This window comes from Saccopteryx bilineata, chromosome 6 (assembly GCF_036850765.1).
Source record: "Saccopteryx bilineata isolate mSacBil1 chromosome 6, mSacBil1_pri_phased_curated, whole genome shotgun sequence".
Lineage (NCBI taxonomy): Eukaryota > Metazoa > Chordata > Mammalia > Chiroptera > Emballonuridae > Saccopteryx > Saccopteryx bilineata.
Window position 1 is genome coordinate 34,244,282 of NC_089495.1, and position 24,438 is coordinate 34,268,719.

General features: G+C 43.8%; 1 protein-coding gene across 5 annotated transcripts in view; it reads right to left on the reverse strand.

Moving 5' to 3' along the window:
* Positions 1-24,438, reverse strand: part of INTS10 (integrator complex subunit 10) — a 32,397-nt gene that overhangs the window by 2,619 nt on the left and 5,340 nt on the right. For 3 of the 5 annotated variants that reach the window (XM_066234740.1, XM_066234742.1, XM_066234744.1), the window contains 12 exons: positions 23,958-24,039; positions 23,147-23,287; positions 22,555-22,726; positions 21,157-21,326; positions 18,426-18,559; positions 15,750-15,906; positions 13,982-14,064; positions 13,122-13,274; positions 10,348-10,456; positions 5,945-6,024; positions 4,530-4,692; positions 2,911-3,004 (listed from right to left, as the gene is read on the reverse strand). In XM_066234740.1, the coding sequence (XP_066090837.1) occupies positions 2,911-3,004; positions 4,530-4,692; positions 5,945-6,024; positions 10,348-10,456; positions 13,122-13,274; positions 13,982-14,064; positions 15,750-15,906; positions 18,426-18,559; positions 21,157-21,326; positions 22,555-22,726; positions 23,147-23,287; positions 23,958-24,039 (1,538 nt within the window). The remainder of the gene's footprint in view (positions 1-2,910; positions 3,005-4,529; positions 4,693-5,944; positions 6,025-10,347; positions 10,457-13,121; positions 13,275-13,981; positions 14,065-15,749; positions 15,907-18,425; positions 18,560-21,156; positions 21,327-22,554; positions 22,727-23,146; positions 23,288-23,957; positions 24,040-24,438) is intronic. The other 2 variants (XM_066234741.1, XM_066234743.1) reach the window with 1 other exon arrangement.

Consider the following 24,438-nt stretch of genomic DNA (forward strand, 5'->3'; position numbering starts at 1 on the left):
AAAACAGCAAACGGCAGCATTCAAACACCCACACCGACTCACCCTGCACTGCAAAAACAACACGCCAGAGAAAAGGCACAAGACTGCAAGCAGACTGTACAGAGGCCCTCTAACCGCCGCAGGCCCCAGCGCAGCGTCAGGACGGAGAAGCTAGCCGCCCTCCCACTGTGCGCCACGGGGGGCGTGTCCAGAGGCATCCTGGTTCCTGGTCCCCGAGCTCAGCCCACTTGAGACTTGGCATAAAAAGCAACCAGTAAGGAAGAGGACGATGAGATGCAATTGAATGGCAGTAGGGAGAGGGGTTAACACTTGAGAAGACGCGTTCAAATCCAGCCTCCTTCACTCTCCACTCTTCTCACGCCCACGCCAATCCTAGAAGTAAGCCTGGTGACATTTTGTAACCATCCTTGACGGGACTGAAGCCCCAACTTGAAGAGGCCCTTCCAAGAGGACTAGAGGGGCTGGGAGTGTTTTTGATAAAGAAAGGTTGAGTTTGAATTTCAAAAAGTATTGAGAAAAGGGAAAACGGGGGAGGAAAAGAGCCTGGGCCCCATGGCTTTGCAGAATTCTGTAACAACAAAGATTGAGTACATTAGCGGGCGATCACCTCAGAGAATATGATTATCCACCCTTTTCAGAGCAGACACTGGGCACCATTTCCCATTTCATCCAGTCTAATGCAACTGAGACACTGCAACTATCAGCACAGCCATTTGTAACTATTTTAAAATACGTAAGAGCGAAGTGTCTGTGCCCCAGTGCGCGTACTGTACCTGCTTGCATCCGCGATGCCACAACTAGGATGGCCTCACAACCTTACCCAAGGAGAGGGGCTGCACACTGCTCAACAGCTCTGCCACTCGGCTGTGGGGGCACCCAAAGCTCTGCAATGGCTTCAGAGGATTTGTTTACAACCCAGAGTGAAAAGGAATACAGATAGTTTTACCCAGGATTTCAATCATACCTCGATTGGCAAGAGGGCTCTGGCTTATGCAGCTCGCTTCTCCCGCTGCAGGGTAGGCATAAGGAATTTGAACTGCAGGCTTCAAACGAACTCTGAGACTCACACAGTGAAGGCTGGGCAAATTCCTACAAGGTCAGCTCACTAAGTAACAGTTCTTATTCCTGTTCCAAACTGATGAAAGAGCAGGTTTCCTATGAACTTTACTGGTCTAGACATGAAAGGTTATATTGACCAAGGTGGGGAACACGGAATTATCTCCCCAAAGCCTGGAAATGCATGCGTTACCCTTGCCTTGTCCTGAACCCTTTACAGCGCTGTGTGGGTGTCCACGCCCCTTGCTCTCACTCCGTGGCTCAGGGGTTGTCTGCATGCATCTGTCACTGCTTAGCTCAGTACAAACTGGCTGAAAAAGAAGAGTTTAGTATGCTAAGCTTTAAGATGTAACTGTGGATGTTTTGATAATCCATCCTCTCCCACTTCCACAGACAGGTGAGCACCATCTGAGCAAAGTGAGAGTCACCGTAGGTTCAACCTGAAGTAACTGGAGTGGGTTCTGCTAAGGCTGTCTCTACAGTATGATAATCGTTTGATGAGTGTTAGTGGGAATTAACTAAAAAATTATTCAAGGTATGTTTGTATACCAAGCCTCAAAACCTAGAAAAGAAATCATAACACAGAAGGGGTTACCTAAGCTCCCACATCAAAAGTAGTCTGTACTCAGACACTGTTAAGACTATTTTGAACCATGCGATTCTTTTTCCCAGTTTGCATTCAGTCTTAGGGAAGGAGATGGGATGGGAAGGTGAGCATGTCCAATCCATCTTGCTGAAGCAACCTAATGCATAAAGATCTCGTGTTTCAAAATAAAAATTAAAAAAGCATTTCTTTTATTTTAAATGTTTAGAATATTTAGTAACATTTATCAGATGAAGGACAAGAACCCCACTTAACCTGCCCGTTCTTCAGACTGGGCCACGAGGCCCTCGTGCTGACAGCATGTCCGCTCTGCACCAGTGACTGAGCTTACAGAAACCCAGATGAAACCTCTGACTTCCCTCTCAACACTTCTAGGACTGCAAAGAGAACAGGCTGTGGATATTCGTCTTTCAACAACTGAAAACTCGTTCATTTCACAACCGAGGGAAAAAGGAAACTGTTTTCAGCCTTAGCAGCACTTCTTTCTCCCTCTGGGTCCAGTCTCCTGCAGTGACTCTAACACTGACTCAGACATACTGAAGCTGAATATGCAGGATGCAAAGGAGGAGGAATGCAAATCAAACTACGGGCGGCATTTACAGCACAGAGGATATATTATCCGAACTACAATGAGGCTTGAAGAAGAGAAGCAAGATTCATGAGCTATTTAAAAATCATAAATGGTCACTAACTTCCTCCAGGTGTGGGAGGGCATGCCTGAGACCAAGCACCCGCCCTCATTTCTTGGGGCAGGCGTGTCCTTGGAGGCTCTAGACTGGGCTCTTTTTCTTTGTGCTGTATAAACAATGAGGACTGCTTAGGTGGGCTTCGATTAAGTACTGAAATCCAAGCACAGTTTATGAATTAAGTCTATAGTTCCTAATGAAGTGTCCTCATCTGATCCTTTAATTAAGCATGGCTTTTCTTAATTAAAAGCACTCTATTCAGAAATTTATAGACTCAGTCTGTGAATTTTGGAAACGAAAAGATAACATAAATGAGACTTTGGTTTAGTAAAAAAGTTTCAAAAGTGACGGAAACACACCAATTTAAATACTATTTGATCAAATGTCATTAAGGAAATGCCAATCTTTCAAAAGTTACCCAGAATCAAATCTCTCAAAAACAGAGACCAGGTTTGGATTCCTTTCTATTCAATTTTTTGAAAGGTACGGAAATTTACAGATATTTCCTACAAGCACACAAAAGGTGAGCACTTCGCGTGGGAGAGAAAAGGACAATCTGCTTACTTGATCAGCATTCCTTGATTGGGTAGTAGCTCCAGATGGATTTTCCCACCTTCCTGAGTTCTTAAGTAGGCAAATTCCTCCAGCATGTCAATATCTGCAGGCCAGATTCAGGTTAAACACATGTAAGAACAAGATGCCCTGGCCTCTCGGATGAGGAAACCGGCAGGTACTGATGGAGGAACTAACATCCCACTAACAGCTTATGAGTTGGGACTGGAACCGGGTTGGCCTGATTCCAAAACTAATAATTCTTTTTAAAAAATTGTTTTTTCTATAATTTATTGATTTTAGAGGGAGGAGAGAGGGTAAGAGAGAAAGAAAGAGAGAGAAACATCAATTTCTTCTTCTACTTATTTATGCATTCATTGGTTGATTCTTGTGTGTGCCCTGACCAGGGATAGAACCCTCAATCTTGGCATATCAGGACCACACTCTAACCAGCTGGGCTACCCAGGGACCCAAACTATATCCTTATACCAACCAAACTATCTCATAAAGATAAACGTTTTCATGGGGATGACAATTTAACATTCTATATGATCATAAGAGCAAAATCTTGTCTTCCTAATAAGAAATGAAAGAGGCATTGCGGGTGTTGTATCCCCAAAACAGTTAAGAACTATTGCTCTAGGCACTTAGACAAGGATGCTAGATTCCTTGCAGTCAAAAATAATGTACTGAGATAAGCAACAAAATATAAGAGCAAACGGATGGATACGTAACCTTCAGTTCAAAGGTGGTCTGGTCTTTCCCTAACGAACAGTATGAAATACAACACATCATTGAAAGTAACTGTTGGGTTGGGCAGCATCTTTGGTGAGTACTCAGCAGCAGCAAGGACAGCTACGGTGGTCCCAAGGGACAGCCAATGCCCTAGAAGAGGCCCCAGGAGTTTCTCCTGAAAAAAGAAGGCCAGTGAACTATGATATTCTATAGCCAAACCAACCACTCTGGGCCTGTCAGGAACCTGTGGGCTATTACTTCAGGCATCTTTGGTACCTCTGCAGAAGTCTCTGGAAGTAGAAAACGCAACAGGGTTGTTGATGTCCCTGATTTACCATTGCCTCTGAAGCCTTTTATGGCTTTCCCAAGACCAATGGCCACTGTCCCACTTTTGATCCTCATTCCTTCTCTTTTTCCCTCAAATAGTGAAAACCATTATTTCTACCCAGAAGAGTTCACTCATGTGTGTAACATGCATTCATTAAAAAAAAGAGGCTCCGGCCAGTTGGTTCAGTGGTAGAGAGCTAGCCCAGTGTGTGGAAGTCCCAGGTTCGATCCCCAGTCAGGGCACACAGGAGAAGTGACCATCTGCTTCTCCACCTCTCCCCCTCCTCCCTCCCTCTCTCTCTCTTTCTCTCTTCCTCTCCTGCAGCCATGGCTTGACTGGTTCAAGCACATCAGCCCTGGGCACTGAGGATGGCTCCATGGAACCTCTGTCTCAGGTGCAAAAAATAGCTCCGTTGCGATCATGGCCCCAGATGGGCAGAGTATCGGCCCCAGATGGGGTTGCCGGGTGGATCCTGGTAGAGGCGCACATGGGAGTCTGTCTCTCTATCTCCCCTCCTCTCACTTGGAAAAAGAAGAAAAAAACTTCTTATGCTTAAGAAAAAGGATACTTGTGACATAATTGAAAAAGTTCTCATATTGGAAATTTCCTTGTTGGCAAATCTTATTGACAGCTTTCAAGAAAAGATTCTCTCCCCGTGGCCACTCTTGCTGAAGCAATATGATCACGTGCCCCAGCGCCATGTCGTCCCTGCTGTCCATGAAAGCTCTAAGCTGCAAGACAGCAGGAAAAGAAAATCAATCTCGGGGTAATCTAAAATACACCAAATAGCACCTCCTTAAAGTGAAAATGCACAATAAAGCATTTTTGCATTAGCATCCCACACTGTCTGCTAAGGAGGGTGGGTCCTAACCAGAGGCGGTTCGGCCCCACCCCCAGCCACCCCCACACACCCTGAAAATGTTGGCCAGCTGTGTGTTTATGTAAGCATCTTGATGAGACCCGGGCAAGCCTGGTGGGCCTGAAGCTTTGACTTTGGGAATATGGGAGAGAAAGCTGAGCGATCTGGATAACAGAGAGACTAATTAGAGGATCTCTTGAGGAGACAGTGGGGGAAGGACAGTGAGCAAGAAGCCCTCTGGGAGGGAAGGGGCTGAACACGGACTGTGGGCGGCAGGAAGAGAGAGCGGTGGGAGCCGGAGAAACCAGCAAAGGACTTTCTGTTCTGAGGGACAGTGCCCCAAATCACACTTTATATTGTGTCTTTCACCCACGTCATTCTGATGATGAGTTGAGTTTGGAATTACTACTCTAAAGTGGAGACCCAATATGGTTGTTTTCTTGCTAATCACCCTGTCTCCTCCAAGGCTCCACAGTGCCTGCAGCCAAGGGCCTGGTGTTCTTTCAAGTTCCTAACTGTCCCCAGCTCTGCTGACTTCGCTGGCCTTCGTCCTTAAACCTAAACTGTTTTCACTCACCATTTCTTTATGGTAATAAACTCACCATCCCTCTATGACAGTGGTTCTCAACCTGTGGGTCTCGACCCCGGCGGACATATTTTATTTAAAAATGTATTGTATAATAAATATGTATTTTCCGATAACTTTAGGCGACCCCTGTGTTTTGGTCGTTCGACCCCCGCAGGGGTCACGACCCACAGGTTGAGAACCGCTGCTCTATGAATCCAACATTTATAATACCTTCTTCTGTAGCTAATATATTCTGAATTGCTTATTAATTCATGAAATATTCACTGAACACTGCTACAGGCACGGTTATTTGCATATCCGCCCACTATTATTTGTGAACTCTTCAAGGACGGGGATCACTTCCTACTCATCTTCGCCTTGTGCAGTCAATTAAGTATTTGTTCATTGCAACCCCATGTGCTCTCCTCACTAAACCAACCTGCTAAACTAACAGTTGTTCTCAAGGTTCTCGATATTCCAGGTCATCAGAACAATATTCCAAATTAAGATTTTTTCACCCAAAATGAACGTTCCCACGGATCACCCTGAAGCTCACCTTGAAACAAGCTAACATTAAATGCAGGCAGTACGGCATGATGGCCTTGCTGGTACAGGGCAGAAGCTTCAGGTCCGAACCTAACAAAAGTCCACAATATGCTTGTTATTATCAGAGAAACCAGCTTTGAAAAGTAAATGCTTAAAACGCTTGCTCTCCAAAAAAAAAAAAAAAAAAAAAAAGCAACAGTCACATGATTTTGTAAACAGTGAAACCACAATTATGTTTAGTGGAGGTGAAATTGGTTTTTCAATGGTCTCTGGATTTCATTTATGAATCTTCTTTCCTAAACTTGTCTAAATGTGTTTTATTGGAAAACATTTCATATAGAAAATGATAGCAAGAATATTACAAACACCACTGCAGTCACCACTCAGTGTTTTTTTTTTAATTTAGTGAGAGAGGGAGACAGACAGGAAGGGAGAGAGATGAGAAGCATCAACTCCTAGTTGCAGCATCTTCATTGTTAACTGATTGCTTTTTCATATGTGCCTTGACTAGAGGGCTCCAGCTGAGCCAGTGATCCCTTGCTCCAGCCAGTGACCTTGGGTTCAAGCCAGTGACCCTGGGCTTCAAACCAGCGACCTCTGGGCTCCAAGGCAGCTGGCGATCCCACATCCAAGCTGATGAGCCCGTGCTCAGGCCAATGACTCAAGAGTATCAAACCTGGGTCCTCAGCATCTCAGGTTGATGCTCTATGCACTACAGCACTGGCCTGGTCAGGCACCACTCAGCTTTATAAAATGTTAACATTTTGGGGGGGGGGTTGTATTTTTCTGAAGTGAGAAGCAGAGTGGCAGAGATAGACTCCCACATGTGCCCGACTGGGATTCACCAGGCAAGCCCACTAGGGGGCAATGCCCATCTGTGGCATTGCTCTGTTGCAACCGGAGCCATTCTAGCACCTGAGGCGGAGGCCATGGTGCCATCCTCAGCGCCCGGGCCAACTTTGCTCCAATGGAGCCTTGGCTGCAGGAGGGGAAGAGAGAGATAGAAAGAAAGGAGAGGCCCTGGCCGGTTGGCTCAGTGGTAAAACATCAGCTTGGCGTGCAGGAGTCCCAGGTTCGATTCCTGGCCAGGGCACACAGGAGAAGCGCCCATCTGCTTCTCCACCCCTCCCCCTCTCCTTCCTCTTTGTCTCTCTCTTCCCCTCCCGCAGCTGAGGCTCCATTGGAGCAAAGTTGGCCCCGGCGCTGAGGATGGCTCCGTGGCCTCTGCCTCAGGCACTAGAATGACTCTGGTTGCAGCAGAACGACGCCCCAGATGGGCAGAGCATCGCCCCCTGGTGGGCGTTCCGGGTGGATCCCGGTTGGGTGCATGCAGGAGTCTGACTGCCTCCCTGTTTCCAACTTCAGAAAAAAAAAAAAAAGATAAAAAATAGATTAAAAAAAAAAAAAAAGGAGCCCTGGCCGGTTGGCTCAGCGGTAGAGCATCGGCCTAGCGTGCGGAGGACCCGGGTTTGATTCCTGGCCAGGGCACACAGGAGAAGCGCCCATTTGCTTCTCCACCCCTCCGCCGCGCTTTCCTCTCTGTCTCTCTCTTCCCCTCCCGCAGCCAAGGCTCCATTGGAGCAAAGATGGCCCAGGCGCTGGGGATGGCTCTGTGGCCTCTGCCCCAGGCGCTGGAGTGGCTCTGGTCGCAACATGGCGACGCCCAGGATGGTCAGAGCATCGCCCCCTGGTGGGCAGAGCGTCGCCTCCGGTGGGCGTGCCGGGTGGATCCCGGTCGGGCGCATGCGGGAGTCTGTCTGACTGTCTCTCCCTGTTTCCAGCTTCAGAAAAATGAAAAAAAAAAAAAAAAAAAAAGGAGAGGGGGAAGGGTGGAGAAGCAGATGGGTGCTTCTGTGTGCCCTGGCCAAGAATCGAACCCAGGACTTCCACACGCCAGGCCAACGCTCTACCACTGAGCCAACCAGCCAGGGCCAACATTTTGCTTTTTTTTTTTTTTTTTTTGTATTTTTCTGAAGCTGGAAACGGGGAGAGACAGTCAGACAGACTCCCGCATGCGCCCGACCGGGATCCACCCAGCACGCCCACCAGGGGCGACGCTCTGCCCACCAGGGGGCGATGCTCTGCCCCTCCGGGGCATCGCTCTGCCGCGACCAGAGCCACTCTAGCGCCTGGGGCAGAGGCCAAGGAGCCATCCCCAGCGCCTGGGCCATCTTTGCTCCAATGGAGCCTTGGCTGCGGGAGGGGAAGAGAGAGACAGAGAGGAAGGAGGGGGGGTGGGGGTGGAGAAGCAAATGGGCGCTTCTCCTATGTGCCCTGGCCGGGAATCAAACCCGGGTCCCCCGCACGCCAGGCCGAGGCTCTACCGCTGAGCCAACCGGCCAGGGCCAACATTTTGCTTTTTTAAAAAAATATAAATTATCAAAAATTCAGTTGAAGTCCCTTGCATATCTTTTCCAATACCATTCTCTCCCTCCCTCTCTCCCTAGAGGTAACCATTATTCTGAAGATAATGTTTATCATTCCTATGCATATTGCATACTTTAACATAGAAATCTGTCCCTCTTTTTCAAAACTGTTTTGGCTATTCTAGATTGCATTTCCATATAAATTTTAGAATCAGCTCTGTCAATTTCTACAAAAAAAGTCTGCTGGGCCTGACCTGTGGTGGCGTAGTGGATAAAGCGTCAACCTGGAAACGCTGAGGTTGCCGGTTCAAAATCCTGGGCTTGCCTGGTCAAGGCACATATGGGAGTTGATGCTTCCTGCTCCTCCCCCCTTCTCGCTCTCTCTCTTCCCTCCCTATAATGAATAAATAAAATCTTAAAAAAAAAAAAGTCTGCTGAGATTCTGACTGGGATTACACTAAATCTATAGACACATTGGGGATAACTGGCACCCTAACTATGTTGAGTCTTCTGATCTACAAACATGATTTTGCACATCTCTCATTAAATTTATCCCTAAGTATTCTATGTTGTTTGATGTTCTATTTGGAGATTTCTTGGGCTTTTCTATGTAGCTGTAAATAAAGGCAGTATTCTTCAACCTTTATGCCCTTATCTATTCTTCTTGCCTCTTGTGTTGGCTAGATGATTTTGAATGAGGTGGTGGGAACAGACATCCTTATATTGTTGCTGATCTTGGAGAGCATTCCATATTTCATAGTTAAGCTGAAGGTGAAGAAGTTTTATTTTTAGTCTGCTAAGATTTAAGAAATCAGGAATAATAAATATAAACATAATTAAATTCTGCCTATTAAGTCAATCATATGATGTTTTCCTTTTAAACTGCTAATGTGGTGCATTACAGTTATTGATTTTGGAATGTCAAAACGACTTTTGCATTCCCCGCAATCTCGGTCATTTGTATTACTCTTCTTATATATCTGCTATATTTTATTTGCTGGTATTTGGTTAAGAATTTTGGCATCCATGTTCAGGATGAGTAATGGCCTTTAATGTTCTTTTCTTGTGATGCTCCTGTTTGGTTTTGTTATCAGAGTTATGTTGATCTTAAAAACTGAATTGAAAAGTATTCCCTCTTCCTATTTTTTCAAAGGTATGATTGGTATTATTTCTTCCTAAATACTTGATAGAATTCATCAGTGAAGCTGTTTGGATCTGGAGTTTTCTCTGCGCACACATTTTTGATAACAAATTTCTTTGAGAGATATAGGAACATTCTGATTTTCTATCTCATTTTGTGTCCATTTCGGTAAGTTGTGTATTTTTAGGGAATTCTCCCATTTCACCTAAATTGTTGAATTTATTGGTATAAACTTATTCATAAGTTACTCTCTTAATGTCCTCTGGATTTCAGTAGGCTCTGTTGTGACATCCCCTCCTCCATTCCCGATATTCGTGTTTATTTTCTTCCTGATCAGTCTTGTTAGGAGTTTATCAATTTTATTAATTCTTTTGAGAAAACCAATGGTTGGCTTTATTAATTTTTCTACTTCACTGAGTTCTGCTCAAATCGTTATTATTTCCTATCTTCTACTTTCTTTGACTTTAATGTGCTCAACTCTTCGGACTTGAAGGTGGAGATTTAGATCAGTGATAGTCAATCTTGCTTCCTTTCTTATATAAGCATACAACTAAACGTAGGTAGTTTTCAGGTACTGTGCAACTTGAAGTAATGCTCAAAATAGCCAAGCAGGAAATGTATGAGATACATAACTAACAATCTACACGCTTCCCTGGAATTGGTAAAGGAAGGGAAAGGAGTTCAGAAGTGAACCCACTCAATGATGAGAACTTTGGAAGAAAGGCACATTTACAGCTGTTTATGAAATCAGAGCCAAGAAAAAACTTGGCGAGAGATTAATTCTTTACACATTTTGTCACGCCCTGCAGATCACACAGTATTATCTTATAAGCAATTATAAAAAATTTCCCAGCCTTGGGTCCTAAAGCTATTTTTACAAAATAAAAATAAAATTTGTCACTGTACCTTTTCTAAATTTGGGCTTTATTTTTGAAGGTTCTTCCTGTGACTTGCCTCCATCCTGAATGGGGAGCACCATGTAGCACATCAAGTCGAGGACTTTCTCACACGTCATCTAAAGAAGGTAAGGCAAGGCAGCTAACCTGAAGTTTTCTGAAACTGAAACCAAATCAATGCCACACGAAAACATCTGCACACAGCTGGCAGCATGTGCACACAGAATCCTGTAGCAATGCCTTAATATCCTTTAAGTGATCACTACTGTCTGCTCAACAGGGCATGCAGAGAAAGTAACAGTAAGATTAAATCTATGCACTAGACCTTTGAGGGAACAATAACTCATTCTCTGCTGTTAAGAAAAAAGAACTTATGAAGTACTCAAGTACTAATTAAACTACCAAGGTGTTAAACAGCATGGTGGCATCCAAAAGAAGTATGTCTCTGTCTTAAAAACATTTACTAACTCACCAAATAGAAAAATTAACAAAACACATGGTAGAGAACTAAATGGTATAACAACAGATTTAAAATGCAGTAGCAGGAAGGCTATCCTGACCTAAGCCTTAAAGTGGGGTAAGAATTTGGAATGGGGAAAAGGGGAATATGGGTTTTCAAAGCAGGAGAGAAAGCTGAGGGAAAGGGCTGTGTGTCTGGTTAGGTGATTTACTCGAGGGGAAGGAGGCTGTGGTCCAGAAAATATGGATAAAACACTGGACAGGTGCAGCGCTGGTGGACGAGGCAGGCCCCAAGGACCACACGGAACAGTATCACTCCACAGGGAGCAAGGCATCACCACCTGCCACCCACCTTCGGTCTGCCTAGTCAGACTCTAATGCTACCAATCAGATCCCATTTAGGCAGCATTTCTATGTGTCAGGCACAGCCTTCGTATAAGTTCCATTTTTCAGATGAGGAAGTTAAATCTTGAATCCATGTCTCTCGACCTTTATCATGTCTTGCATGTAACAGAAAAAATACTGATGAGGATGCTCAGAGTGGCAGCCACTGCCCTGGGCTCTAGCTGCCAGAGCTAACTGCCCGAGGACTGAGGGCGCATGCTCTCCCGTGGCCCCAGGGCTGGGAAGCTCTAGCTTTGAGAGAGATTAGCAGCTTGATGAAGATCTTGAACTTGAGTTCAGACGGTCCTGGTAAAATTAGCTTGTCCACGACACAGAATTTGTACTCTAGAGTCCCATACTGCCACCCATCTATGCTCACCTCCTGCCAACCTTTTCTACAAATCTTTCCTTGACTACCTGGAGCCTGGTGGAGACACTCTTCCTAATGCCATCTGTGCGTATCTGAGGGATACCACTCATATGTGATTTTTAACTGTCTTGCACTTTTCTCTCCAACTCAAATTATATGCCTTTGAATGCAGGGATCCCATATTCCCCCCCCCACTGCTTGTACTCTCCACCCCAGCATAAGGGTCAAGTCTGGGCATCTGGAAAGTCAACCTTTCAATTAAGTGGAATAATAACAGCAATATTATAGACCGTAATTTACAGGGATAGGAAAAAGGTTACAGGCAAACAGTCAGTGAAGGCCGTGGACTGGGGTGGGGGCAGTGGAGATAAAAGGCACCACACCAGATACTGGTAGCGTACTCGACGAGTGAAAGAGCTCAGTTAGAGGAGGAGTCCACCATGACTTGGCTGTTTCACATCTAAGGGCCAGAGAACTAAGGAAACTCACATCTGAACATGGTGAGTTTCAGCCGAAGACAGGCAGCTAGACTGAGATATCAGGTCGGTGAGAAGCAAAGCAGGCCTCACAGTGATCAACTCAGAGGGGTAACAAGCTCTCACAGAGAAAGAGTTTGCCTGGCTTAATTACATTGGCCAGTTTATTTCACGTCTCCTACCACAGTGCAGAACAGCAGTGCCCTGGCTGTCTGATTCTACAGGACACGTTTATCTGTGGGGGTAAACACATGCTCTCTCAAGTGCTTGGAAGGAGTTAACTGAAACTTAGAATTAGGTAGCTGATAATTACATAAGTCATGGTAGAAATGCATTCTCAATTTTAAATACACATATACCACACTCTTAATTGTTCCTTTCTAAAATTCATGGCGAATTATAAATCATACTTCAAAGTTCATGTTAAAAAACCTTAATTTAGGGTTTTTAATTATAAAGTAATCAATTTAACATATTAGACAGATGAGAATCAGAGTTTGTGAGTGAGGTTGTGGCCTTAAATTTATATAGTACCTACGTAAAGTATAAAAAACGTACTTACCATTTGAATTGAGTTCAAGCATGTACTGAGTGTGGAAGCTGTGCAAACTACCTGACAGGTTCTGTGAGAGGTACAAGGCAAAGAACACTGTCCCCGCCCCCTGGCAGGGCTCACCCTCACAGAGGAAACATCTGCTCAGCAACGCCCCATGAGGTGTCATCGCCATGAAAGAGAGAAGCTGAGGTTCGGATTAACTCATGTAAATCCTCACTTCCACTCAGTGAGAGCCCCTTCTGGCCAGTACAACAGGACTGATTCCAGGCACGACAGTAAAAAGAAAAAAGATCATCCTCCAACAAAATGAAATAATAATCAAGCACCAAAGCCCAATTTCATTCAGGGAAGCTATAGTAAGGAGAAAATTAAATAAAACAAAATCACCATGATTTTCCAGAAGATTAGGTAATAAATCTAGGCAGAAAGACCAGATTTCAAGTAAATATGCACAGAATTAAAAAGCCACTGTGGGAAGAGGAGAAAACCCAGGGCAGCCAAGTGCACCACGGATCCCGGCGGAGCTGGGCAGCACTCACCCTGTACTCTCCCAGCGCGAAGTGGCACGTTGCGAGCTGGATGAGCGCCCGCTGATGCTCCAAGGTGCCCGGCCCCGCGATCGGAGGCAGCGGAAGTGCTCCCTGGAGAGCTGCTAGATGATGCAGGCTGGCGATGGCCTTTTTATACTGACCCTGAGAAAGACACAACAAGAAGAAGGGAAAATGTACTGCCATTAAAACACAAAACAAAATAAGACAAAAGAAAACCCCTCCTGAGTCGTCTAAGCCACCGGCAAGTAACTACAAGTAAGGTAACTCTGCTTGATCATCCAAGGAGGAAAGAAGACTGAGCAACAGTCTTTTGGTCTTAATGCTTAAGATGAAATAAAATAACACAAGCCCTTTGATAAAGTACTTTTTTGAATGTACCATTTCTCCATAAATATTTTATTATTAATACCACTACTCTTTTATGGAGGCCGGAAGCAGCAACCTGTCCATTTCAACAGAGGCTGGAAGCTCTCCATCCCATTAGTGAATGATCTGCTCCCTCCGTTCTGGGCATAAGCAGCTCAGGAGCAGAGCACGGCAGAAAGACTCTACAGAGGGGGTGGGGGTGGGGGGGTGAGAAGTATCCATCTTCTACTGAAACGTAAAACTCTTACTTTAACAAAGAAATGGAACTGGACATACCAAAATTAACACAGAAGATGCAGCCTTGCCATTTTGGAGTTATTAGGAGATGAAAGTGGACTGTAATTCCTCAGCCACTGCTGACAGAACACCTGCCCCCAGAGCATGGCTAATCATCGACAGAGGGACACCCCCCCCCTGCAGGCTGACGGTTCCCACCACACGCATCCTGCACAGACACAGGTCCCAGGATGGACTCACTCTACCTGATAGATGATCATATCAGTGAGGAAGATTCTTAACCAGAGCCAAGTCTCCGTCTTCCATGTCAAACAAATTCTGGTAAATTCTGAGAGAGAATTCAAAACAAATTGACCAAAAAAATGTAACACAGAAACAGAAAACAAAACTAATAAGCCCAACAAGAGACAAATTACCAAAACATGGATAGTAACTTTAGAGTCTGATTTCTAAAGCAGCAGTCTACAACTTTAGTTCGATAGTAAAGTTAGAACATAATACTTATCCGTGATACACAAGCACGTTTTTATTAGGCACTCACATTTACTAAGAACATATTACGTGCCAAGAACTACTCAGAATGCTTTTCATATATTACCTCAATTATCTTTTATTTTTTAATTTTAATTTTTAATGATTTCAGTGAGAGAGAAACACACAGAGAGAGAAAGAGAGAGACAGGAACATAGATCTGCTCCTCTATGTGCCCTGACTGGGAATCAAACCATCAACCTCTGTGCTTCTAGACTACGTGTTCAATAACCAACCTGCTAAATAACCGAGCTATCCGGCCAGGGCCTCATTTATCTTTTAAATTACTTTGCTCTACCCCCCACCCCCTGCCAAAAAAAGTCTTTTATTTATACCCAGTTAAACTAATATGTGACTCTAAGAGTTTTACTCATTTTTTTTTTTATTACAGAGATAGAGAGAGAGTCAGAGAGAGGGATAGATAGGAACAGACAGACAGGAACAGAGAGAGATGAGAAGCATCAATCATTAGTTTTTCATTGCGACACCTTAGTTGTTCATTGATTGCTTTCTCATATGTGCCTTGACCGTGGGGCTACAGCAGACTGAGTAACCCCTTGCTCGAGCCAGCGACCTTGGGTCCAAGCTGGTGAGCTTTGCTCAAACCAGATGAGCCTGCGCTCAAGCCGGCGACCTCGGGGTTCTCGAACCTGGGTCCTCCGCATCCCAGTCCGACGCTCTATCCACTGCGCCACCAGCTGGTCAGGCTTTACTCGTTTTTTAAAAAGACAATTAGTAGCTAAAGGAAAAGTCACATGCATGCTCACAATTCTCGATGTGACAAGGAGAAACAGAGTGATGCTATATTTACTTAAAAAGCAATCTCCAAAGGCTCCGTATGGGCATGTGACAGAAGCAGGCCAGGGCACGAATGTCCACTGGCTACAAGGAAGCAATGGGCCTTGACTCCAAAGTATAGTAAAAATACTTCGGTTAGCAAAGTGCTGGCCATTTCTAAGAAATGTTGAAATATTTAATAGTTTAATATTATTCAAACAAAACACCCTCGTTGTATGTCTATACCGAAAAGAAAACAGGCTTCCTGTAGCATTTGGATTTTGAGGTTTTTAGGCAGCAGAGTTATTGCAGATAAAATATAGCATTACCTTTTGTATTAGGTACATGTGGCTTAAAGAAGATACAAAGCAAAAGGACAGGACTATTAAAAGCACAAAACAAACAAACCCGGCAAGAAAAAAAAGGCCAACAGTAAAAATTTTAAAAAACCAAAAACTCTCCCTCAGACTTTACCCCAACACAGATTATAATATACCCTCAGAGGGGAAGCTAAGAGGTAAATGATTATTTGAATATTAATAACTGATATTAATAGCCTGCTTGAAAGAATCCTAAGCTACATGTGAGCTACTGTAATCAATTTAATTAGCCATTAGTGACTTGACATTTCAAGTAGAATCATTTTTAGCATAATGATTTTATATAAAAATTTAAACAGCACTAATACAATAAGCCCATTCTTACCCTTGTCAAGGAATTCTAGGGAGCAGAGCAACTCCCAGCTCTCCCTGGCCAGTTTGAAGCTCTCTAGCACTTCCATCGAGTTAGCAAGTTCTGCCTTATTGATGATGATGTGACGGTTCCTCCCTTTGACTGAACAGTCCTCATCGTCTGAACTCTGCTTGGAGAACGTGAAGAACACAATTCATTTAAAATTGGAAATATGGTTATATAATGAAATATTCTTACGTTTATTTCTGTGTTTATGATTATCATATGGATTTTCTATCAAAGGATACTAACGAGTTTAAAATTTTTTTTGGAATTTAACACTTTAGCTTTAAGAATTAATATAAATTCTAAGCTTCTGTTGGCTTCAGAGTAAAGTTAAGGAGTTAAAACTTTCGATAATTTAAAACTACATTAATGTTATAAAAGCCAAAAATTACATTTTTACACTCAAGATACAGCTTAAGTAGCATGTGTTTTATAGTTTATTTTCTTTTCAGTATGTGACATTATTTAGTTTGCTTCATATAATAGCTTGTCATGTAGTGGAATAAAATTAAAGTCTGAGTCCCCTATAACTAATTCAGAGAAACGACTATTGTTTCTATTCACTGCAGATAAGCTGTCCAATGGCCACCCCTCTCTCTAGCTCTGCTACCCCCGTGCGCGGTGGCCAGCCAGGAGTCACACCTGCCTGAACTTACCAGGAGAGTCCCACTTCTCTTGCTCTTCATCTCAAGTCATACAAAGCCAAAGAAAAAAGAAGGCCTCAGAGCAAGGCAACTATTGTAAATGCCAGACATTTTGCCGAAAATAAACAAATAAAGCAGTAAAGGTAAAGCAACTCCACTTAATTTTATTTTACTGAATATTTCTTGACTACTTTATTCCATCTAGGACATTTTTATTTATTCAATGACCCAAATTAAAGCCTCCCTGCATATTTTTACCCCACTAGGATTATTTAAGAGAAGGCACAAATATTTTAGCTAAAAGTTCCATCCCTTAAGATAATCTGAGATCAGTCAGGCTGCTGGGTAGAAAAAACACTGTGGGAATCAAGAATGAAAGCAGGGAGACAAGCTGCCAACTCCCACGATCTGAAAAGAGACTGGAATGGCTCAACAGAGGAAGTGTAGGACACACAAAATGGGCGGATGGGGCTGTGTTATGTATACTGAATTATATGGGGACGTTTCATTGTTTTTGGTTAACACTAGTAATATACAACCTATTATCTACATGGGAGGAGGAGGTCTTCTGTGAAGTACTTGAATAAACCACATACCCTTGGAAGTCAGGAGAGCTAACCTGGAAATGCGGGGTAACCCAGCAGCCTTAGTGACCCTTTTAAACCATGAATTAGAGGGCATTCAGGAAAACCTGATGAGCATGGAGTGCTCAAGCTAGGGGTTCATGGTTGGATTTTTGGATTTCAAAGCACGTGCCAAACTCTGAAATTATTTGCAAAATTGTACATGTATGCATTTTTCTGTGGGAGGAAACAAATTAGTTTGTTAAAAGAGTTAATAATTTTCAAGCCTTCATCATGGCTACATCTTCCCTGCTCCAATCCATTCTCCATTATACAGTCCATAGAGACACGAGACTGGAGTGGCCTTATGGCACAGCCCTCCCTGTGCCTGGGTCTAGTAAAATGTCACTTGAGAACTGAAGAGGGGTCAAGGGGACTGAAACTGGGAGAGGAGAGGGTGAAAATGTGGGTGAGACTCCAGGCTCCCTTTGGGTCTTAGCAAACTAAGACCTACAGGGCAAACTCTGTTTTTGTAAACCGAGAATTACTAGAACGTGGCCGCGTGATCTGTTTGCCACTGTCTATGGCTTTTTATGCACCGTATGAAGAGACTCCGTGGATTGTACAGCCTAACATACTTACTAGCTGGCCCTTCAGATCTCCGCTTTTGCATTGCACGTTAAGCTCCCACTGAAGATTTTTCAGAAAGGAAGGATTCCTCTGCTTTAAAAAAGTTTGCAAACCAGCGTCCCGTGCAGGCCGGCTGCCTGGCCGAATGAGAGGACTGCCGGTTCCTCACTCTCTCCAGCCTCCGACATCTTTGCGCAAACTGTGCCCTCCTGACAAAATCTACTTCTCAATTCCAAATGATGAAGCCCTGTACATCCTTCAAGGTGGATCTGACCTCTTTCTCAAATCCTTTCCAACACCTGCCCGTGGGCTATGATTACTGCCCACCCGGAGCGCCCAGGCCCCTTTTCTTTGGAGGCCAGTGCTCACCGCTATCTAAGGAAGTTTGTTTGATTTTGCTTTTTCATTTAACGATGCCATTCAGTCAAAAGAGGTATAAATAACTCACACTAGAGTTTCCCGTCCTTGGCACTATTGGCCTTTTGGGCTCGATAACTCTTTGCTGTGGGGGTTTACCCCTGCCCTGTAGAACATCCAGCAGCTGTCCCTGCCTTCTACTCACTACATACTAATAGCAACCCTTCCCACCCAGCTATGATCATCAAAAATGTCCTCAGATATTGCCAAATGTCCATAGGGAGCAAAGTCACCTCTAGTTGAGAACCACTAATTTATACAATAATTACGTTTTATAATGAAAGGGCCTAAGCTTTATCAATTTAGCTCCAAAACCATATTTTATAAACATTCATTTCTTGCAACCCATAAACATATATCCTGTTAATAATCATATTGGAAAGGATTACCATGGTTTTTTCTCTTCCCTCAGCCAGTTTCCTCTTTTTATGTATGTGTTTGTTGCGATCGATTTCTACATCACCGTACACGTTTGCTACGTCCTCCAGAAGAACCAAGGGGATCTGGCTTGGCGCATTAGGACCTACGGGTGGGGGTGGGGAAAACACCAACCCTTAAAAATGCAGCAAGGAAAAGAACGCTTAATATCAGGTGAAAGTTTACCCAATTTCATGTGAAAATACAGGTCATTAAAAAATATGTTCAGGGCCCTGGCCGGTTGGCTCAGCGGTAGAGCATCGGCCTAGCGTGCGGAGGACCCGGGTTCGATTCCTGGCCAGGGCACACAGGAGAAGCGCCCATTTGCTTCTCCACCCCTCCGCCGCGCTTTCCTCTCTGTCTCTCTCTTCCCCTCCCGCAGCCAAGGCTCCATTGGAGCAAAGATGGCCCGGGCGCTGGGGATGGCTCCTTGGCCTCTGCCCCAGGCGCTAGAGTGGCTCTGGTCGCAACATGGCGACGCCCAGGATGGGCAGAGCATCGCCCCCTGGTGGGCAGAGCCTCGCCCCTGGTGGGCGTGCCGGGTGGATCCCGGTCGGGCGCATGCGGGAGTCTGTCTGACTGTCTCTCCCTGTTTCCAGCTTCAGAAAAAATGAAAAGAAAAAAAAAAAAAAAAAAAAAATATGTTCAGGGCCCTGGCCGGTTGGCTCAGTGGTAGAGCGTCGGCCTGGCATGCGGGGGACCCGGGTTCGATTCTCGGCCAGGGCACTTGGAGAAGCGCCCATTTGCTTCTCCACCCCCGCCCCCCCCCTTCCTCTCTGTCTCTCTCTTCCCCTCCCGCAGCCAAGGCTCTATTGGAGCAAAAGATGGCCCAGGCACTGGGGATGGCTCCTTGGCCTCTGCCCCAGGCGCTAGACTCGGCAGAGTAACGCCCCGGAGGGGCAGAGCATCGCCCCCTGGTGGGCAGAGCGTCGCCCCTGGTGGGCGTGCCGGGTGGATCCCGGTCGGGCGCATGCGGGAGTCTGTCTGACTGTCTCTCCCTGTTTCCAGCTTCAAAAAAAATACAAAAATACAAAAATACAAAAAAAAAAAAAAAAAAAAAAAAAAAAAATATATATATATATATATATATATATATATATATATATATATGTTCAGGCCCTGGCCAGTTGGCTCAGTGGTAGAGCGTTGGCCTGGAGTGCAGAAGTCCCAGGTTCGATTCCCGGCCAGGGCACACAGGAGAAGCGCCCATCTGCTTCTCCACCCCTCCCCCTCTCCTTCCTCTCTGTCTCTCTCTTCCCCTCCTGCAGCCGAAGCTCCATTGGAGCAAAGATGGCCCAGGCGCTGGGGATGGCTCCTTGGCCTCTGCCTCAGGCGCTAGAGTGGCTCTGGTCGCAACAGAGTGACACCCCGGAGGGGCAGAGCATTGCCCCCTGGTGGGTGTGCTGGGTGGATCCCGGTCGGGCGCATACGGGAGTCTGTCTGACTGTCTCTCCCCGTTTCTAGCTTCAGAAAAATACAAAAAAAAAAAAAAAATGTTCAGTGTGACCCCAATTAGGAAAACGAGTATATATGCATAAAAAAAAGACTGTATAGTTATACACCAAATTGTTGATAGAGGTTCTCCCCTCGGTGGTGCTTACAAATGAAAGTTCCTTTTTGGCATTTGATCTTATATATCTGCAAATTTTTAACAGTAATCATGAATCATAAAATTACCAAAAAATGGTAAAGCTACTAAGTTACATTATGGTTGCAATTCCAAACAAATCTAATATATGATAAGGCTGAAAGGCAATACACAAAAATGAGAATTGTTGTTCTGGAAGAATTATGGGAGATGTCACACTTATTTTTCTATTTTTCAAATTTTCCAGAATTTATATGCATATATTATTATTATTTTTTTAATTTAATTTATTTTTTACAGAGACAATGAGTCAGAGAGAGGGATAGACAGGGACAGACAGACAGGAATGGAGAGAGATGAGAAGCATCAATCATTAGTTTTTCGTTGTCAGTTGCAACACCTTAGTTGTTCATTGATTGCTTTCTCATATGTGCCTTGACCGCGGGCCTTCAGCAAACCAAGTAACCCCTTGCTGGGGCCAGTGACCTTGGGTTCAAGCTGGTGGGCTTTTGCTCAAACCAGATGAGCCTGCGCTCAAGCTGGGGACCTCGGGGTCTCGAACCTGGGTCTTCCGCATCCCAGTCCGAGGTTCTATCCACTGTGCCACCACCTGGTCCGGCTCATATACTATTATAAAAAAATCTTTGTCTATGGCAAAGTCTGTAAAATTGACTTCAGAACTTTGCTACACCTGCTTTTTCAAAATAGAGGCTTTCAAAATCTGTATTTAATTCCATAGTACCACTATATCCCTTGATATAGAAAAGTTTAATGTGGCCCTGACAAGGTGGCTCAGTGGATAGTCATCCCAATGCACCAAGGTTGTAGGTTTGATCGTGATCAGGGCACATACAAGAAGCAACCAATAAGTATACAACTAAATCAAACAACTAAGTGGAATAATGAGTTGATGTTTCTCTCTCTCTCTTAAATCAATGGAAAAATCTGAAGAAACAAACTGTTAATGAAAATGGACTTACATAAAAACCAAGAATAACTAAAAAAACCACTAACATCACCCAACAATGATCTGGCTCCAAAGGTAAGCATTTTCATCTTCCTCACCGCCCCCCCTGAGGCCAGTACTTGGGACACTCTAAACTTCCTAAACCAACCTTGGAAGAGAGATGGCTGTATGCTGTTGACGTATTGGAACGCGTTCTTGAAGAAGACCAACATGGTGGAGTAAACCACTTGGTTTTTATACTTCGCATGAGCTTCATTATCAAAGTTGTTCATGTATCTGCAGAGATCCTTCATTCTATGCAAGATATCACCATAGCTTCTGAAAGATGAAGAATGACAAAACTTATTTAATTACTCGGGGCTTGTCAGCAAAAGGTCTAGCAGTGGTCGGCAAACTCATTAGTCAACAGAGCCAAATATCAACAGTACAACGACTGAAATTTCTCTTGAGAGCCAAATTTTTTAAACTTAAACTATATAGGTAGGTACATTCCTTATCGAGGTAGCGCCCGCACGTGGTATTTTGTGGAAGAGCCACACTCAAGGGGCTAAAGAGCCGCATGTGGCTCGTGAGCGGCTGTTTGCCGACCAGGGGTCTAGAGAAATACCCCAGTAGAACCATTACATTCACCAAATGTAGCTTTAGGCACCTGAAACCATTTTTTATTGTCTGCATATCAATGTAACTTCTCCTTCTGAATTGGAGCAGTGATCAGACCAAGGCTTTACGACACAAACATGCCAAGTAGCTTCTCTTTCCTCTGAACACCAAGGAGTACTTCAAACTCAACATCATCTTAAGAGTTCATATTTCTGTTGGGAATCCTTTTTTTTTCTTAAATTGATTTAAGATTTATTTATTGATTTTACCAAAGCGGAGGGAGAAGGGTGGAGAGGGGCAGAGAGAGAGCGAGAGAGAGAGAGGGACAGGAACATCAATCTCTTCCTGCATATGCCCTGACTGGGGATCGAACCAGCAACCTCTACACTTTGGGACGATGCTCTAACTCAGGGGTCGGGAACCTTTTCAGCTGAGAGAGCCATGAACACCACATATTTTAAAATGTAATTCCGTGAGAGCCATACAACGACCCGTGTACATTATGCATTATCCAATAAAAATTTGGTGTTGTCCCGGAGGACAGTTGTGATTGGCTCCAGCCACCCGCAACCATGAACATGAGCGGTTGGAAATGGATTGTAATACATGAGAATGTTTTATATTTTTAACGTTATTATTTTTTTTATTAACGATTTGTCTGCAAGACAGATGCAGCCATCAAAAGAGCCACATCTGGCTCACGAGCCATAGGTTCCCAACCCCTGCTCTAACCAATTGAGCTATCCAGCTCGGGCTGTTGGGAATCTTTTAATAAAGTGAAAAACCATTCTCTTGCATAAATACTGCACATTACAGAATTTGCCAAAAGAGAGTTGTACCTATATGTGAGAGGCTTTGGGGAAAAAAAGTGTTTTTGTTTCTTCGAATCCTGAGATTATGCTATCAAAGATTTGTTAGGCAACTCTAGAAATGAACAATTTTTTACCGTCTTCCTTTGTCCATCTGCCATTCACATCTCATTCCAACAACATTCAAAATCTTAAACAACCTCTCCCAAGGGTCCACAATTTGGGACGATTTTTCAGTCAGTCCTTCTATTATGTACTTCTGAGAACTACGTTTTGTAGGCGACATTAAATCAGATGTTTCTTGGGCACCTGAGGTATGAGAAAAATATAACCCCCAATTAACATTACTACTTAACTCTTTATGTGGTACTTGATAGAGAAAAGAAGTCTGGCTCCCCATTCAGAAAGCTAGAGCACAGAATTTCAACATGTCCTGTGTTTTATCCAAAGACCCACACCGGCCGTTAGTATAGTAGGAGGTGACTTTTGAGCTGTGGTTCGTATATAAAGCTCGTGTACTAACGTTACAGTTTAGCAAGTAGACTGTTTCAATTAAGGGGTAAAACTGGTTCCAGAAAAGCCTCACCTCTTAACTGCACTATTTGTTTTCTAGAAACACTGTCAAACTGGCATGTACCCCAAGGAGCATAATGAGAATGATGAGGGGTTTCTGACTCTGCAGTCTCACTGAAGTCTGTCTAAACAAAGTTGTAGGACACTCTCACTTACCTGGATGCTGATTCTCTACCTGAGTAGACCTAGTGACATAAGTGATATAAAATTCAGCTGCTCTGTTCAAGTACTTGTATAATAAATTGGCAGGCAATCGAACATCATGGTTGTTAATTATTAGAGGAAGGACATCACAAACTGTTGAATAAGAAAAAAAGATTAAGTCATCTGTCTATCTTAAGGTTCTGACAAAAACAAAATTTATTTTTGAGCTCACTAAAATGTAAAGGGGGGAAAAAAAACCCTCTGACACATTTATTTGAAAATTGCAGTGCAGAGGCCCACCAGTGGGTGAAGTCAGTGAGGAAATAGGCAGGTTCTACATTGTGGGTAAGGGTCTGTTCTCTCACATTGGATGGTCACTCAGATGTTTCTTTATTCTTATGCTTCATACTTAAATATACAAATACACATATTCTTCTGGAGATATCAAATATTACATAATAAAAATTTAGAAGTGGTTTAAAATGCTTTCTTGATGTAGACATTATTCCGGCACACTAATGTCACGGGTTTGATCCCCAGTCAGGGCAGATACAAGCAGCAACCAATGAATGCACAAGGAAATGGAACTAAGTGGAACAAATTGATGCTTCTCTCTCTCTCACGCCACCCCCCGCCCCATACTCTCTCTCAAATCAAGAGAAATATTCTTTTAAAAAATACTTTCTGGACTGAAAAAATAAAAATTTAACTTTCATAATATAAAAAGTTCTTCTGTTTTCCACAAATGGCCTGGTCTCTGAAATGATACTTACTCCTGCATATTCTTACCATAGGAATTAATACAAAATACAATTTTTCTTACCAAATAATTTTCTAAAGCAGTTAACAGGAGATTCTTGTTCTTCAATAGTTTCGGCCTCTAGCAGCGCCTCCCCGAGGCCGACCTGGTTCAAAAGACATCTAATCATTTCAACGTTATAGCTTGAGATGTCAGGATCATCCAAAGAATGGCATTTACTTATGTACCGCATAGTTTGTATATTCAAACTTCCCCAAGAAACAAATTCTCATTCTAAAGACTAGAAAACAAAAGAGCATCCCAGAAGGGAACCCCACCTTGTCAGGGTTCTTCTCCCCTGAACGGGTAAAACTGAAACGCTAACAAAATATGTAAGAAACTTAAAGCACTAGAACTAGAGTTTGAATGACTAAAATAGAGATGTAGAGATTTTTCTAGAAATGTGGAAACTAACTTTAGTATCTACATCAAGATGTATTATGTAGATGAAACTGGTCACTTTCAAGAGTTGTCTAGAGTAGCCAGTCGTACAGCCTGGGTTAGG